This window comes from Mucor mucedo (assembly GCF_025094135.1).
Source record: "Mucor mucedo strain NRRL 3635 chromosome Unknown EV154scaffold_25, whole genome shotgun sequence".
Taxonomy (NCBI): Eukaryota; Fungi; Mucoromycota; class Mucoromycetes; order Mucorales; family Mucoraceae; genus Mucor; species Mucor mucedo.
In genome coordinates, this window is record NW_026252309.1 from 136,791 (window position 1) to 149,630 (window position 12,840).

The window sequence follows — 12,840 nt, forward strand, 5'->3', positions numbered from 1 at the left end:
TATTTTGACTTTCTAGAAACCAAAATATGAAACTCCTTTTCAATTCTTTTTTTGTATAAATAGAAAAGAGTAAAGTGATTTTCCCTAAAAATTATTTTATTCATCAATCATAAAAACTTTACATCATTGCTATGCCCGTTGCTATACCCGAAAAGCGTGTCTCCAGAAAAATCACTGTGAATTTGGATCACCATCAAACCAATGTTCGACCTGTTATTAAAGGTAATTGTTGTATTGTTCATTTTTTTTTTTAAAATTTATATTGACTTTTCTGTTTAGGTGCCATTAAGGAAGCCTCTCATACTTTAACAGAATCATTCAACTCCAACAAATCTCTTCAAGTATCTACTGTAAATTTGGATGAAACTAAGCGTGATGATTTCCTCTTCAACTTGTTCAGGGGCATGGTTGATACTGCCTCTCTTCAAAGCCGAGATTTTGCTGTACAAGTAGATGGTTGTAAAGGTGTCTTGGTCTGGTCTAATCGTTCCCAACTGTTTTCTTGGCCCAATACCATGCAAACATTCAAATATGCTCGCCGTTTAGGCTGGACAGCCGCTTTAAGAACAATTCTCAAGCTAAAGTCAACTAGTGCAGATAAACTGCGTCGTAAAATTATGACGAATTACCCAAAGCATATTACTATCGGATTTATTGGTGTTCTTCCACACGAGCAAGGTAAAGGAGTTGGAACTGCTCTTGTTGAACACGTTTTGGATAAGGCAGATCAAACACATTATCCAGTCTATGTCGAAGCTACTGACTACCAAGCTGTTAAATTTTTTGAGCGATTTGGGTTTGTTTCTCAGGGTCAAATTGCGCTTGATAAAGATCAACTTATCACAATTACACCGATGGTGCGTCAGCCTGTTACAATGAACGAGCCTGTACCTTTCCATGTGCGTCCTGGCAGAAAAGACTCAGACTAAATAAGCTTCTAAAATTATCCCCAAACATTATTATATACCCCTATTTATTCCTTATACACTACAATTTTAATAAAACTTGTTCATCTTAGATCAATAAATTTTTATTGGTTCACATCTACTCAGATTCTTGTGTAATTTTTTATTCCCAAGTGTCAACGCTATTAAATACCTCAAAAAACTTTTCTTCTTCAGGCAACACAACAATCTTCGGAAAACGAATTAAGTTAAACCAACAATAATGCATCATTCACTAATTATGGCAACTTGACTGAAAGACGATCCGTGTCACCTCAATTTTACAAGCAAAAAAAACCTTAATGTTAAAAATTAATCTCTTTTTGAAAATATTATGCGATGGTATGCATATATTAGCTCCTGAAAAAGCAAAAAAAAAAAAAAGAAACGAATACACGCGTCTTCCTTTAATTCCAAATTTTTGTTTTATATTTTAGTGAAACAACAATCTCTATTCCTTTAAACTGTTAGATTGATTTTTAGTAACTCAATCTTTTTTTTTTTTTTTTTTTGTCAAACACTTCCAATGAGCTTAAATATTTTCTCAACAATGAGTGTGGCTTGAAAATTGTAGTTGTACAATGCTTTTCAAAATACAAGTCAAAATCAACAATATTTTGTTTTTGTATCGTCCATATCTGTCTGAACGCTTTATCAGCGTACTTATTTCAACAGCATTTATATCTTAGTCTGATGAACTGATTGCTTACTGCGAAGGTAAACATAATTAAGTGCAATTATTAACGACGAGAGGTATTGTGCTTTACTAAAGTCATTCTTTTTGTACAAGCGAGTGGGACTTTTGAAGTAACTTAGATAGTTTATTACGCTACTCATAGAAAACGACATTTAGAAATTACGCTAGATACACTATTTTCAGAAAATGTTCGTTCAAAGTGTAAAAAAAAAAAAATCGTTCACAACGTAAAAAAAAAATTGGTTCAAAGATCCTAAAAAAAAAACCGAGCTTACCACTTAAGTATTTTATGTTTGGCCTGCGATAACAGGCCTGAAAATTTTTTGTTACGATGATGACGAACATTTCTAATGTTTGTTTGGTCATTTTGGGTCCTTGCTCTTTTCCGTTGGTCCTGGGAAGGTTCTCCACACGGGGAATGCTATTTCCAGCACGAAGTGAACGAACAATATCAACCATGTTCAAGCAAGCAGTCATATCACAATTCCATAGACGAGTAACAATTCTATTTGTGTTATTAGTCATGAATCTACAACTTTGATTTGTACATCTGTCACAGGAACGAAAAAAAAAATAGATAGAAAAAATATTAACAAGTGAAATAACATACCTTAAGAGACTATGTCTTCTAGTTACACGAGAATTTGCTCTTTGTCTATGAGGGCGCGGGTTATCGACCATTCAAAACGTTTCAAGACTTTTGCGTTCATAGGCTGGGCAGCACTGACTTGTTCTAAATTTATCGATCAAGTGCACCCTTTTACCAGCTTTTTGAAGCAGCCGACGGAATCCAAGGCCCCGGATCGGCTCATGAAATCTTGTGTTAGGAGCAGACCAGTTACTCATGACATAAACAGCATCGACAACAAACTGTTCGTTTCCTTTCTTTATTCTAGAATAGGCAGTTAGCTGCAGTTTTCTGTGCAAGGGATGAGCAGTACGATGGTTGGTTCGGAAGTTGACATAGTGGTTTTGAATCATGCCTGTCACATTAGATTTGTTTGCAAGATACTTTTCAAATTCATCCATATTCAAGGAATCAAAGGCGTTGTTATAGATAGGGTCCTGGAACTGCTCTCGGTCCAATACAAAATCTTGAGGTAACCTTCTAGCTATAAGCTGCTTGAATCTTGTCGCCGGCTCAGTTATTTCTCTGTAGATTTAAGATTTTATCAATGCATCGATTAAGCCTTCACGTCTTCTATGAGCAGTCAATTCGGCTTTTCTTCGTCGAATACGTAGTAGATGGTTTACAGCATATTTGAAATGATTTCCCAGACGCATCTGAACATTGTTGTTATAAGCTGTAAATATCTTTGCTCCTACAATTAAATATGCTTGCTGACCATAACGAAAATCCGGTGGAACAAAATCAGAGACCTCCAAATAGTCATCAAGATAAGTGTCAATGAATGCAATAGGCGCCGCAGTTTTTCCGCCAACCCTTCCTCAGTTTGAGCCACAACTCGGCGATTGATAAATTGTCTGATACCAAAGTTCTCGTCTTCTAGAATGGCACGTAAATAAATGTACTTGGAGAGTAAATATGCGTGCGTAGTTATGTTGTTGACTGTAACTACATATTCTTCAAGTCTTTCACGTCGCTCTGGGGTTGTTGCTAACCCGCCTCCCTTATGGGTGAATAAGAACAATGTCAAGTTTTGCTCATCTGTGTGTGTCAAACTAGGCCAAAAAAGAAGACAATAATTATTTGGTTTGAACCCAATCGTTCAATTTTTAAGAGCAAGCTCAAGCGGGTTAGTCTTTTGGATGAAGTGAGGCTTTAAAATAAAAGTTACATAGGTATGCAATAGGGCACTTATCTGTGCCCTTCAATACGATGATACATTTTCTAATGATACATTTTCCTCCTACTTTTGCACTATATTTATTTATTGATAACAGATATATTCCTCTTTCGTTTATTTCGTTTGTAGACTATGCAATGATTTTTATGCGAATTCTTATTCCGTCGCTGATTATAATTTTATTCTAAGCGTGAACGAATAATTTATGAAAATAGTGTAATAATTTATCTGTCCTTTAGTCATGTTAAATTATAAATGAACTGCGTCTATTTACAATCAATTGGAAAGTTGCATATATGACTCATAGGAGTAGTTTACAACTTTACTCGATTGATTACTCCATTGTTTTATCACAGTGCGTGGCCTACATGTTGAGGAACTTTAAAACTCAAGGTTAGACACACCACATTGTTCTGATTGGATGGTTCACGAAAGATCCGCGTAAATGTAAATCGCGCGTTTTACTTTTTCAAATCTCTCTCTTTTTTTTTCTACCGCCTTTTATTCCTCATTCACCCTTTTTAAAAAATGTCACAAAGCGATGAAGAAGACGTTGGGTACTTGCGCATAAATAAGCTAGAGGTAATTGGATCTTTAGAGGGACGATAATTAGAACAGTAAAATTAAAGCTGTATTTATTTAGGAAAGCGGCATCTCGGCAGCAGATTGTAAAAAGTTAAAGGAGGCAGGTTATTTCACAGTGGAATCAGTCGCTTATGCACCCAAAAAAGCTTTACTTGCCATCAAGGGTATTTCAGAAACAAAGGCAGATCGGTTCCTGGCTGAAGGTAATCTACATTAGCATACAGGTTTAAGGTTGAGTACTCATGGCAACGTACCTTTTTTTTCCCTAGCTTCCAAAGTGGTCAATCTGGGATTTACAACAGCTATGGATGTTCATCAACGTAGACAGGAAATCGTGAATATTACTACGGGATCCAAAGAACTTGATCGAATGCTGGGAGGTAAAGGACGAAGGAAGGATTGTGTGCTTCGAGAACATCTAATTTAATATGTATTGTGGAAAATAGGTGGTATAGAGACTGGTTCTATTACAGAACTCTTTGGTGAATTCAGAACTGGTAAAAGTCAGCTGTGTCATATGTTGGCTGTTACTGCGCAATTACCTATAAGTATGGGAGGAGGCCAAGGAAAGTGTCTTTTTATCGATTCCGAAAGTACTTTCAGACCCAGCCGTATTCTTTCCATCGCAGAACGCTTTTCGTTAAATGGAGAAGAGACGCTGGACAATATTGCTTATGCTCGTGCTTACAATACAGATCATCAAACATCGCTCCTAATTCAAGCCGCAGCCATGATGTCAGAAGCCAGATTCTCGGTGCTAATTGTTGACTCGGCCATGGCTTTATACCGTACCGACTATGCGGGTCGTGGTGAACTGGCTGCCCGACAAATACATTTAGCTCAGTTCTTGCGTCAGTTACAACGTTTGGCCGATGAATTTGGAGTGGCTGTGGTCATCACTAACCAAGTAGTTGCTCAAGTTGATGGAGGTGCATCCATGTTCAATCCAGACCCTAAGAAACCGGCCGGTGGTAATATCATTGCTCATGCTTCTTGCACACGGTTATCCCTTAGAAAAGGTAGAGGTGAGAATCGTATCTGTAAAGTCTATGATTCACCTTCTTTACCTGAAAATGAATGTACCTTTTCCATCATGGAAGATGGTATTGCTGATGCTGTAGAATAAGCCCGTCTTCCCCGCTATTTTTTTTTTCTTTTTGTAACATATTATTATATCACAGTATGGATGATGATCTATTTTTTCACACAAACACCCTTTTTTTTATGACCAAATATAAACCATTTTATGTATACATTCTACTTTTTCTCCCCCTACCCTGAATAAGCAAACTATTTGATGAGAATGACTCAAAAATGAAATAAATGATCTGATAATTTTACCATTCTACTAAACACTTGTTTTTTAGTAACAGTACCTGTGTAAACCATTCTAGTTACTTTCTATAGGCGCATTTATATCCATTTATCGTATTTACTTGCGGAATACTACACCTCGTGTACTCACTGACCCCTCCCCTTTGTTATTTTAAAAATTAAATTAATTGTACACAGCATATGAAAGTTTTATACAGTGAAAGGACTCGCTTTCAATGTTACACTATGCTATTAGACATGTTTCGTGTAACACCGAGGATGCATCACCAAATTATGAATTAATATTCATATAAATATGCTGAAATCTCGATAGCAATGCCCTATTTTTTTTTTATTTTACAAAAAAAGAAAATCATTTTCAAAAAATATAATGAAGTTGACAATTACATTTGCATCCATCGCTTTGGCTATTTCTTTAGGCTCTGCTGTCGAAGCTGCTTCTTGTAGCTCTCTCTACGGTCAATGTGGTGGTAAAAATAAGTTAATCTTACATATACTGTTCAATACCTCTAAATTTTCTTTTTATTAGGCATTTCATGGACTGGACCTACATGTTGTGAAGCTGGCGCAAAGTGTCAATCGAGTAACCCTTATTATTCACAATGTGTTGCCGACAGTATGTAAAACACTTGCCTTTTGTGAAAACTTACTCACCATATACTTTAATTCGTATTAGCTAATAACAATAATGTTAAAACCACTACAAAGGCCGCTACAAAAACCACTACAAAGACAACTACCAAAGCCACCACTACTACCGTAAAAAAGACAACCACTACTGTAAAAAAAACAACGACTGCTGCTCCCACGCCCAGCAGTGTCTCAAAAGTAGGCTATTCTGTTATCCCCGGTGGTATCTCTGGAAAGAGTGAGACCACTCGTTATTGGGATTGCTGTAAACCCTCTTGTGGTTGGAACGGTAAAGCCCATGTTACTTCACCTGTCAAATCATGTGCCAAAAATGGTGTTACTGTTCTCGGAAACAACGTTCAAAGTGGTTGTGCCGCTGGCGGTGGTAAAGTTTAACTTTTTATTCTTGATTTTATGTTCTGATATTGACATGATTTTTTATTTTTATTTTACATAGAGGCCTATGTCTGTAACGACAATCAACCTTGGGCAGTCAATGACAATCTTGCTTATGGTTTCGCTGCTGCCAGTATTGCTGGTTCAACTGAAGGTGGTTGGTGTTGTTCTTGTGTTGAATTAACATTTACCAGCGGACCTGTCACTGGTAAGAAAATGGTTGTCCAAATTACCAACACAGGTGATGATTTAGGTGAAGACGGTAAAAAGGAGAATCACTTCGACTTATTAATGCCTGGCGGTGGCGTGGGCTTGTTCAACGGTTGTCAACCCCAATGGAACGCGCCTAGCGAAGGTTGGGGTGTACGTTATGGTGGTGTCTGGGCCGCCAACCAATGCCAACAATTACCTGCTGCTCTTCAACCTGGTTGTAACTGGCGTTATGGATGGTTCAAGGGTGCTGATAACCCAAATATGACTTTCAAGGAAGTCACATGTCCCGCAGAAATTGTCGCTAGATCTGGATGTAGTAGACTTTAATAATTACACGACATATAAAGATTATTCCCAAACGTTTATTAAAAGCAAATTATATATTACTATCAAACAATATGACGCTGTCTATTACGTATTTGAGGTGTAATGTGAGGTTTCCTAAATATAAACCAGAAAATTTACTTTCGATAATGTATTTAAGCATATCAGTCCCACGGCCAAAGCTTACTTATTCTAGAAATACAAATACAGTATATGATACGAAGCTGTAAAATTATCTTATTTAATAACTGAGTCTGTTCTTTTACATATTTTGTACACTCTTTGTGAAACAGTTCATAATCCCGTGGGGTTCCTACCATAGACATGCTACATGCAATTTTTCTTTATTATTTTATTTTTAAGAAAAAAGATTATTTGCGATTACAACCAGTTCTAGCCACAATCTCAGCAGGACATGTTACTTGCTTGAAGGTCATATTGGGATTATCGGCTCCCTTGAACCATCCATAACGCCAGTTACAACCAGGTTGAAGAGCAGCAGGCAATTGTTTACATTGGTTGGCGGCCCAGACACCACCATAACGTACACCCCAACCTTCATTAGGGGCATTCCATTGAGGCTTGCAACCATTGAACAAACCCACACCACCACCAGGCATCAACAAATCAAAGTGATTCTCCTTCTTACCAGCTTCACCTAAATCATCACCCGTGTTGGTGATTTGAACGACCATCTTCTTGCCAGCAACAGGACCACTGGTAAATGTCAATTCAACACAAGAACAACACCAACCACCTTCAGTTGAGCCAGCAATACTAGCAGCGGCAAAACCATAAGCGAGATTATCATTGACTGCCCAAGGCTGATTGTTGTTACAAACATAGGCCCCTAACAAATAAAAAATGTCAAGCAATCATGCTGCATCGAAAAATAAAAATGCTTTACCACCACCGGCACATCCACTTTGAACATTGTTTCCAAGAACAGTGACACCATTCTTGGCACATGACTTGACGGGTGAAGTAACATGAGCTTTACCATTCCAACCACAAGAGGGTTTACAGCAATCCCAGTAACGTGTCGTAGAACTCTTACCAGAGATACCGCCCTTGATGTAACTGTAAGCTTCGGTTACTGAACTTAACGAAACAAGAAGTGCGAGAGAGGCTAAACTAACAGAGAGCTTCATTTAATGAAATAATAATATGATTGAGAACAATTAAAATTAATACTTTACCAAAGAAAATTAAGGCTACTTTTATATACACACACAAACACACACACAATGGTTACACCCTTCATATGTCAAAAAAAAATAGCATTCGTCACTCCGGGGCATGTATGCTGTGTCCATCGCACAAGATGCATCTCGGGAAGTGGTAATTTATGCATTCAAAATGACAGTGCATAATTTGGGTGCCATTTTTTCATAAGCATAATTAAAACTTTTTTTTTCTTCAGTAAGGAACAAATCAAAGACTCAGGATCCCACACCCGGCACATATATCATAAAAGTAAAGAGTTGAACAAACACAAGTAACACAAACCCGACAAAGATGTTTAATAGTAACCAAAGCAAAAATAAAATCAAGGTTCGAATTAGGTACTTTTTTTCAAAAAAAAAAAAAAGAACCTACGAATGGGTCGAAAAGATTGCTTAAATCATACCGGACATATCCCAACGTAAATTAGTTACATAATCAACTGCTACTAAAATCAATATGGAATTTCTGTGACCTCTCAGGCTGAGATTAATCACACTAAAAATAGAAAAAGAACACGGAAGGATTTAATAAATGTCATCCAGTGGTAGAGTTACTTAATAAAAAGGTTTGACTAAATGACCAATTATTATTATACGCAACTCATTTTGTACAACGCTGGACATTAAGAGGTCTTAAATTTTTGTGCCCGTACATGAAAATGTAGATTTTGTGCTATATTTACAGTTCATGAAAGTATTAGTAAATACACCCAAGATTAATAGTAGACAAAATAAACTATTGTGTATGTGTATTTACTTGATTAAAATAACTTATCTGGAATATATATGTATATGTATATATATATTATATCTAACTAAGGTAGTAGACTATAAACGCGTTGGTATCATTATGAAGGATAAATATAATTTTGTTTCATATTACTCATATAAAAACAAAAGACTGCTATGATTTACATAATTAATCACGTTTGTTAAATCATATGTTTAAAGGTGAGAGCTGAACTTGATATGTAGTGAATATACTCGATTATGGCTCGTCCTATGTACATGCCCCAGATTTTGATTCTATCATTGATGTCAGATCAACGCAACAGTCAAAAGCGAATCTAGTCTATTTTATATATCCAGAGTGTAAAAACGAAGAATCTTGTAGCAACACGAAGAATAATAGCTTTCCTACTATTGACATGATACAGCTTACACATAGTTTTTTATTTACTGTTATTTTAATTGTAGTTACAACTAGCTCTAGCCACAATTACACAGGGCATGCTGCTTATCGGAAGGTCCCTGTCGGGATTATCAGTTCTTTGGAACCACGTGTCACCAATTGCAAACAGATTGGAGCGCATTGGACAGTTACTTATACTGGTAGATAAATAGCTTACTATGCAGTTCAAACATAGTTACCCGCTATAATGATCCATTGCTCATCATACACGATTGGGCAGACGAAGTAACATGAGGCCTTACCGTTCCAATCACATCAGCATTAGATAATACGCTTTGGAATTCTTACCAAAAGCATAAATGAATAGACTTTTGGGTTACCGACAAGCTAGTGAAAGAATGAAAAGAGAGCAAAGCTAAACTAACTAGTAGGGGCTTTATGAGAACAATGAAATTGAAAATGTCTAGTTTTCTGTAGATATAAGCAGGAGTATACTTTGTACGTGTTGGAAAGCCGTGTATTCATCTCCAAATATTTATGATATGCCCTATGGTACAAGATAAAATGACAGTGCATGATTTGGGGGTGACATTTTTTCATAATGAATATAAAGTTTTTTTTTTTTTTTCATGACGTTGAACAAATCAAATGGTCCGAATGGACACATGTCGTGTTTTTTCCCCAAATGTAAGTAATAGAGTTTTAAACTGTGAGACACAATGTGACTTTTTTAATGCATTGTTGAGCTCGAACCAACAATAAGAAAGAGTGTTTCATTAACAGGTAAAATAAATAGGGTCGAAACTTAAATATTTTTTATTATTTACAATGGGTCGGAGAGATTACTCTGGTCATCCCACATATCCCAAAGTGAGTTTGTAATCTCTGTATCACGCCGTAAAGTATCCGGATCCTGGAATAAGATGATGTCAATGGCAACTCTATTTCTTGCTTTTTCTAACCGATGATATAATTGAGCGCAGGCCTCGACGGAGGACACCTTTTGAAATCGAAGTGGATCCAATAAACCGTCCAAGTTCTGCTCACCAGTATCATCTATATGAAGTGTGCTCCTGTGACCTGTCAAGTGAGGTTCGACAGCATATTCTGCAAGCATCGTCGTCACTGCTCGACGCATCCCCAGCGGAGATCGATGCTTCTTTTTGTAGATGAATTCCGACTGTGATCGACGTTTGGGGTAAAAAAGTGAGGATAGGCTTGATTTTTGTCGTACGCTCGTCATGGATTGTTGCAACTCTGTTCTAGTGGGTGTGGTTACATCACGGATATAGATCTTTAAGATTTGTTCAGGGTATTCTATGGCTATGCGGGTATATATCTCTAAATCTATTTCACCAGAGTCTCCAATCAAGATAAAATGACGGTGTGGAAAGTCGCGCAAAATATCTAGAATTGCCTCTCGTTTGGCTTGACCCGGTGTTTCAACCAATCGTGCGATTAGTTTACCATCATCACGAAGATGCATTGAGCCAGGAGGAAACTGGGAGTCACGTATAAAACTGTCCAACATGGGCATCAGTTGAAACGGACTATTCGACACATAATGAAAAGAAGCGCCTTGAGAATACTGCAATGAATTAAAAGTAATGAATTAAAAACCATCCTATCGTTATTATTCTAGCAAGAAAAAAAAAAGGTCTTACCCAAGACATATATGCATCTGCCATGCCAGTCACCCCTTTGGTAGGTTCAAAGAAGGTCTTTGATAAGACGGTTCTAGCACCTGCTTTAATTTGTGTATCCTTAATTGTATCATCGATATCTGAAATGATGGAAATTCCCGTGGGTTCGATTAAACTCACAACATTATGATTCGGAGAGAATTTGTTATTTTCAATACAGACAGATTGAATCTTGATCAGTCTTGCATCACACTGATTTTGTTCTTGCGCCCAATTGAGTACATGATCATGCGGGATGGAGAAATGGCCGCGTAAAAATCCAGATCCCTTTGTACGTAGTCGTACTTGGCCCTCCTCTATTTCTTGTGGTTGGTCTATACTGCTACTACTGGTTGTGGATGTTGTAGAGGCCTTTCGATTGTAATTAATGTCAAAGTAATTGCCATCAAGGACAGATGATATTGGGTTGGATGGCCTCGGTAATAAGTGTGGATCATCATACGAGTTCCAATCCTCCTCCTCATCGTCGTCCTCATCATCATCTGTAGGTGGTGTGATGGGTAAAGAGATAGACTGATTTATACTGGATTTCTTTGTGATGGAATCATATGTGAGTAATTGATTAAATCGGGTTGACAACATGTTTAATGAATCCTCGAATAAGGGTGGATAGATAAATTGTTGTTCATGCTGTGTCATTTTGCGAGACTCTTCTAGTGTTGTCGTACCAACTGCCTGTATTAAAAACTGGACATGTCGTTTATTTGTAGCTAAAAAGTATTTGAAACGGTCTTCAAACAATTGCGAAGAATTTCGATCCACACTTGATTTTCCTGCTACACTTTTTGTGATACCTAAGTATTTTCTGAGATGAATATAAAAATGTCATGGGGAAAAAAAAAAAAAAAAAATAGTGCGTTACCCATCATCATTTTTTGTTTGGTTGTCGAGCTGTTATGAGACAAGGCCCATCCTTTGGCTCGAATCACCCATTTTTTACCGTCTATTTACTGTTAGTGATGACAACACAGTTTCTGCAATTCTCATATTTTACCTTTGGGGTCTCGTTTGGCATATGTTGGGAATAATAAGCATTCTCTATTTGAATACAATGTTTCTTCTCCGAATAATGAAAGGTTATTTGTTGAGTCGCGCGTCATGAATTAAAGTTATAAAGGAAAGTAAAAAGAGAAGAAGGAAAAAAGGCTGAATAAAATAATGGATGGATTTATATATATATATATATACGGGGGAAACAACCAATGGGGATGATTTTTGGGTACCTTAAATCACATGAACAAAAAGCCCTATTGTATATTATTTGTTTATACGCATCTTTTTTTCTATTCTAGCACCCCCCAAAGTTTCACGCCATCTTTTTTAACTTACAGTGAAACTCTTTATGATGATTGTTCCATCCCAATTATTTGTAGTCAACTTAGCATTAAGAATAAGGTTTTTATCATTCCCGTCCGTATGCTGCTCTGTTATTATTCATCATCATCCAAAGGATCGCTGATGTAACCGAACAAATAATTACATCCCGTCATTGCTCTTTTTAAGAAATCCATTCGGAATTACGCCTTTTACAAATCATTGGCCAAACAAAACGGGTAATAAACACATATTTCGGTCTTCCGTCGCTCTTTTTGCGGTCGGACCACTTCGCCCTTCTTTGATTTTTGTTCCGTGCCATGTCACTTCGTTGCTAATCTTTTAATCTTGTCGCAGATCCCACTAATCATCTCGCCGAAGTACACATTGGGAAAATACGTAAAAGTCGGTAAAAAGCGGTGCGGGTCAAATTGTATAGAGTCAAAACGTTTATTTGCGATTATCTCCGACTTTTGGGACGCACGAGGTCACCGGGAAAAAGTATGCCTTTTGCGTGTTTTGATGTTTAACAG

The 12,840-nt window shown here is 37.1% G+C and overlaps 7 protein-coding genes across 7 annotated transcripts; 3 read left to right on the top strand and 4 right to left on the bottom strand.

Moving 5' to 3' along the window:
• The first annotated feature begins 12 nt into the window (after positions 1–12).
• On the top strand, positions 13–1,051 carry EV154DRAFT_439934 (uncharacterized protein). Its single transcript, XM_051596911.1, has 2 exons — positions 13–222; positions 280–1,051. The coding sequence occupies exons 1-2, from the start codon at positions 132–134 to the stop codon at positions 927–929; spliced, it is 741 nt and encodes a 246-aa protein (XP_051459795.1). The 5' UTR covers positions 13–131; the 3' UTR covers positions 930–1,051.
• Positions 1,052–2,322: 1,271 nt separating this feature from the next.
• On the bottom strand, positions 2,323–2,622 carry EV154DRAFT_417082 (uncharacterized protein; the record flags this gene model as incomplete). Its single annotated transcript, XM_051595767.1, has 1 exon — positions 2,323–2,622. The coding sequence occupies one exon, from the start codon at positions 2,620–2,622 to the stop codon at positions 2,323–2,325; it is 300 nt and encodes a 99-aa protein (XP_051459796.1).
• A 473-nt stretch (positions 2,623–3,095) lies between these two features.
• On the bottom strand, positions 3,096–3,266 carry EV154DRAFT_391601 (uncharacterized protein; the record flags this gene model as incomplete). The annotated part of the gene is made up of 1 exon (XM_051595118.1): positions 3,096–3,266. A coding segment is annotated over one exon (171 nt), but the record flags the coding sequence as incomplete, so codon positions are not given.
• A 666-nt stretch (positions 3,267–3,932) lies between these two features.
• On the top strand, positions 3,933–5,387 carry EV154DRAFT_501818 (DNA repair protein RAD51). Its single transcript, XM_051600741.1, has 4 exons — positions 3,933–4,031; positions 4,093–4,237; positions 4,304–4,414; positions 4,481–5,387. Exons 1-4 carry the CDS (start codon positions 3,978–3,980, stop codon positions 5,158–5,160), a joined length of 990 nt encoding a protein of 329 aa, XP_051459798.1. The 5' UTR covers positions 3,933–3,977; the 3' UTR covers positions 5,161–5,387.
• Positions 5,388–5,707: 320 nt separating this feature from the next.
• On the top strand, positions 5,708–7,005 carry EV154DRAFT_439940 (RlpA-like double-psi beta-barrel-protein domain-containing protein-containing protein). Its single transcript, XM_051596912.1, has 4 exons — positions 5,708–5,839; positions 5,899–5,985; positions 6,046–6,384; positions 6,457–7,005. Exons 1-4 carry the CDS (start codon positions 5,740–5,742, stop codon positions 6,933–6,935), a joined length of 1,005 nt encoding a protein of 334 aa, XP_051459799.1. The 5' UTR covers positions 5,708–5,739; the 3' UTR covers positions 6,936–7,005.
• Positions 7,006–7,258: 253 nt separating this feature from the next.
• EV154DRAFT_150634 (RlpA-like double-psi beta-barrel-protein domain-containing protein-containing protein) lies at positions 7,259–8,109 on the bottom strand. The gene is made up of 2 exons (XM_051594107.1): positions 7,840–8,109; positions 7,259–7,782 (listed from the first exon to the last, which is right to left on the bottom strand). Exons 1-2 carry the CDS (start codon positions 8,081–8,083, stop codon positions 7,304–7,306), a joined length of 723 nt encoding a protein of 240 aa, XP_051459800.1. The 5' UTR covers positions 8,084–8,109; the 3' UTR covers positions 7,259–7,303.
• A 2,004-nt stretch (positions 8,110–10,113) lies between these two features.
• On the bottom strand, positions 10,114–11,575 carry EV154DRAFT_416982 (uncharacterized protein; the record flags this gene model as incomplete). The annotated part of the gene is made up of 2 exons (XM_051595764.1): positions 10,114–10,878; positions 10,955–11,575. The coding sequence occupies 2 exons, from the start codon at positions 11,573–11,575 to the stop codon at positions 10,114–10,116; spliced, it is 1,386 nt and encodes a 461-aa protein (XP_051459801.1).
• Between the last annotated feature and the right edge of the window lie 1,265 nt (positions 11,576–12,840).

Excerpts from the sequence above, each read along its gene's own strand:
- EV154DRAFT_150634 (XM_051594107.1), bottom strand. The coding sequence starts at position 8,083 with ATGAAGCTCTCTGTTAGTTTAGCCTCTCTCGCACTTCTTGTTTCGTTA. Across the intron at positions 7,783-7,839 it reads AAGTGGATGTGCCGGTGGTG|GGGCCTATGTTTGTAACAAC; the intron begins GTAAAGCATTTT and ends TTTATTTGTTAG.
- EV154DRAFT_439940 (XM_051596912.1), top strand. The coding sequence starts at position 5,740 with ATGAAGTTGACAATTACATTTGCATCCATCGCTTTGGCTATTTCTTTA. Across the intron at positions 5,840-5,898 it reads TCTCTACGGTCAATGTGGTG|GCATTTCATGGACTGGACCT; the intron begins GTAAAAATAAGT and ends TCTTTTTATTAG. Across the intron at positions 6,385-6,456 it reads TGGTTGTGCCGCTGGCGGTG|AGGCCTATGTCTGTAACGAC; the intron begins GTAAAGTTTAAC and ends TATTTTACATAG.
- EV154DRAFT_501818 (XM_051600741.1), top strand. The coding sequence starts at position 3,978 with ATGTCACAAAGCGATGAAGAAGACGTTGGGTACTTGCGCATAAATAAG. Across the intron at positions 4,238-4,303 it reads AGATCGGTTCCTGGCTGAAG|CTTCCAAAGTGGTCAATCTG; the intron begins GTAATCTACATT and ends TTTTTTCCCTAG. Across the intron at positions 4,415-4,480 it reads ACTTGATCGAATGCTGGGAG|GTGGTATAGAGACTGGTTCT; the intron begins GTAAAGGACGAA and ends TGTGGAAAATAG.
- EV154DRAFT_439934 (XM_051596911.1), top strand. The coding sequence starts at position 132 with ATGCCCGTTGCTATACCCGAAAAGCGTGTCTCCAGAAAAATCACTGTG. Across the intron at positions 223-279 it reads TGTTCGACCTGTTATTAAAG|GTGCCATTAAGGAAGCCTCT; the intron begins GTAATTGTTGTA and ends TTTTCTGTTTAG.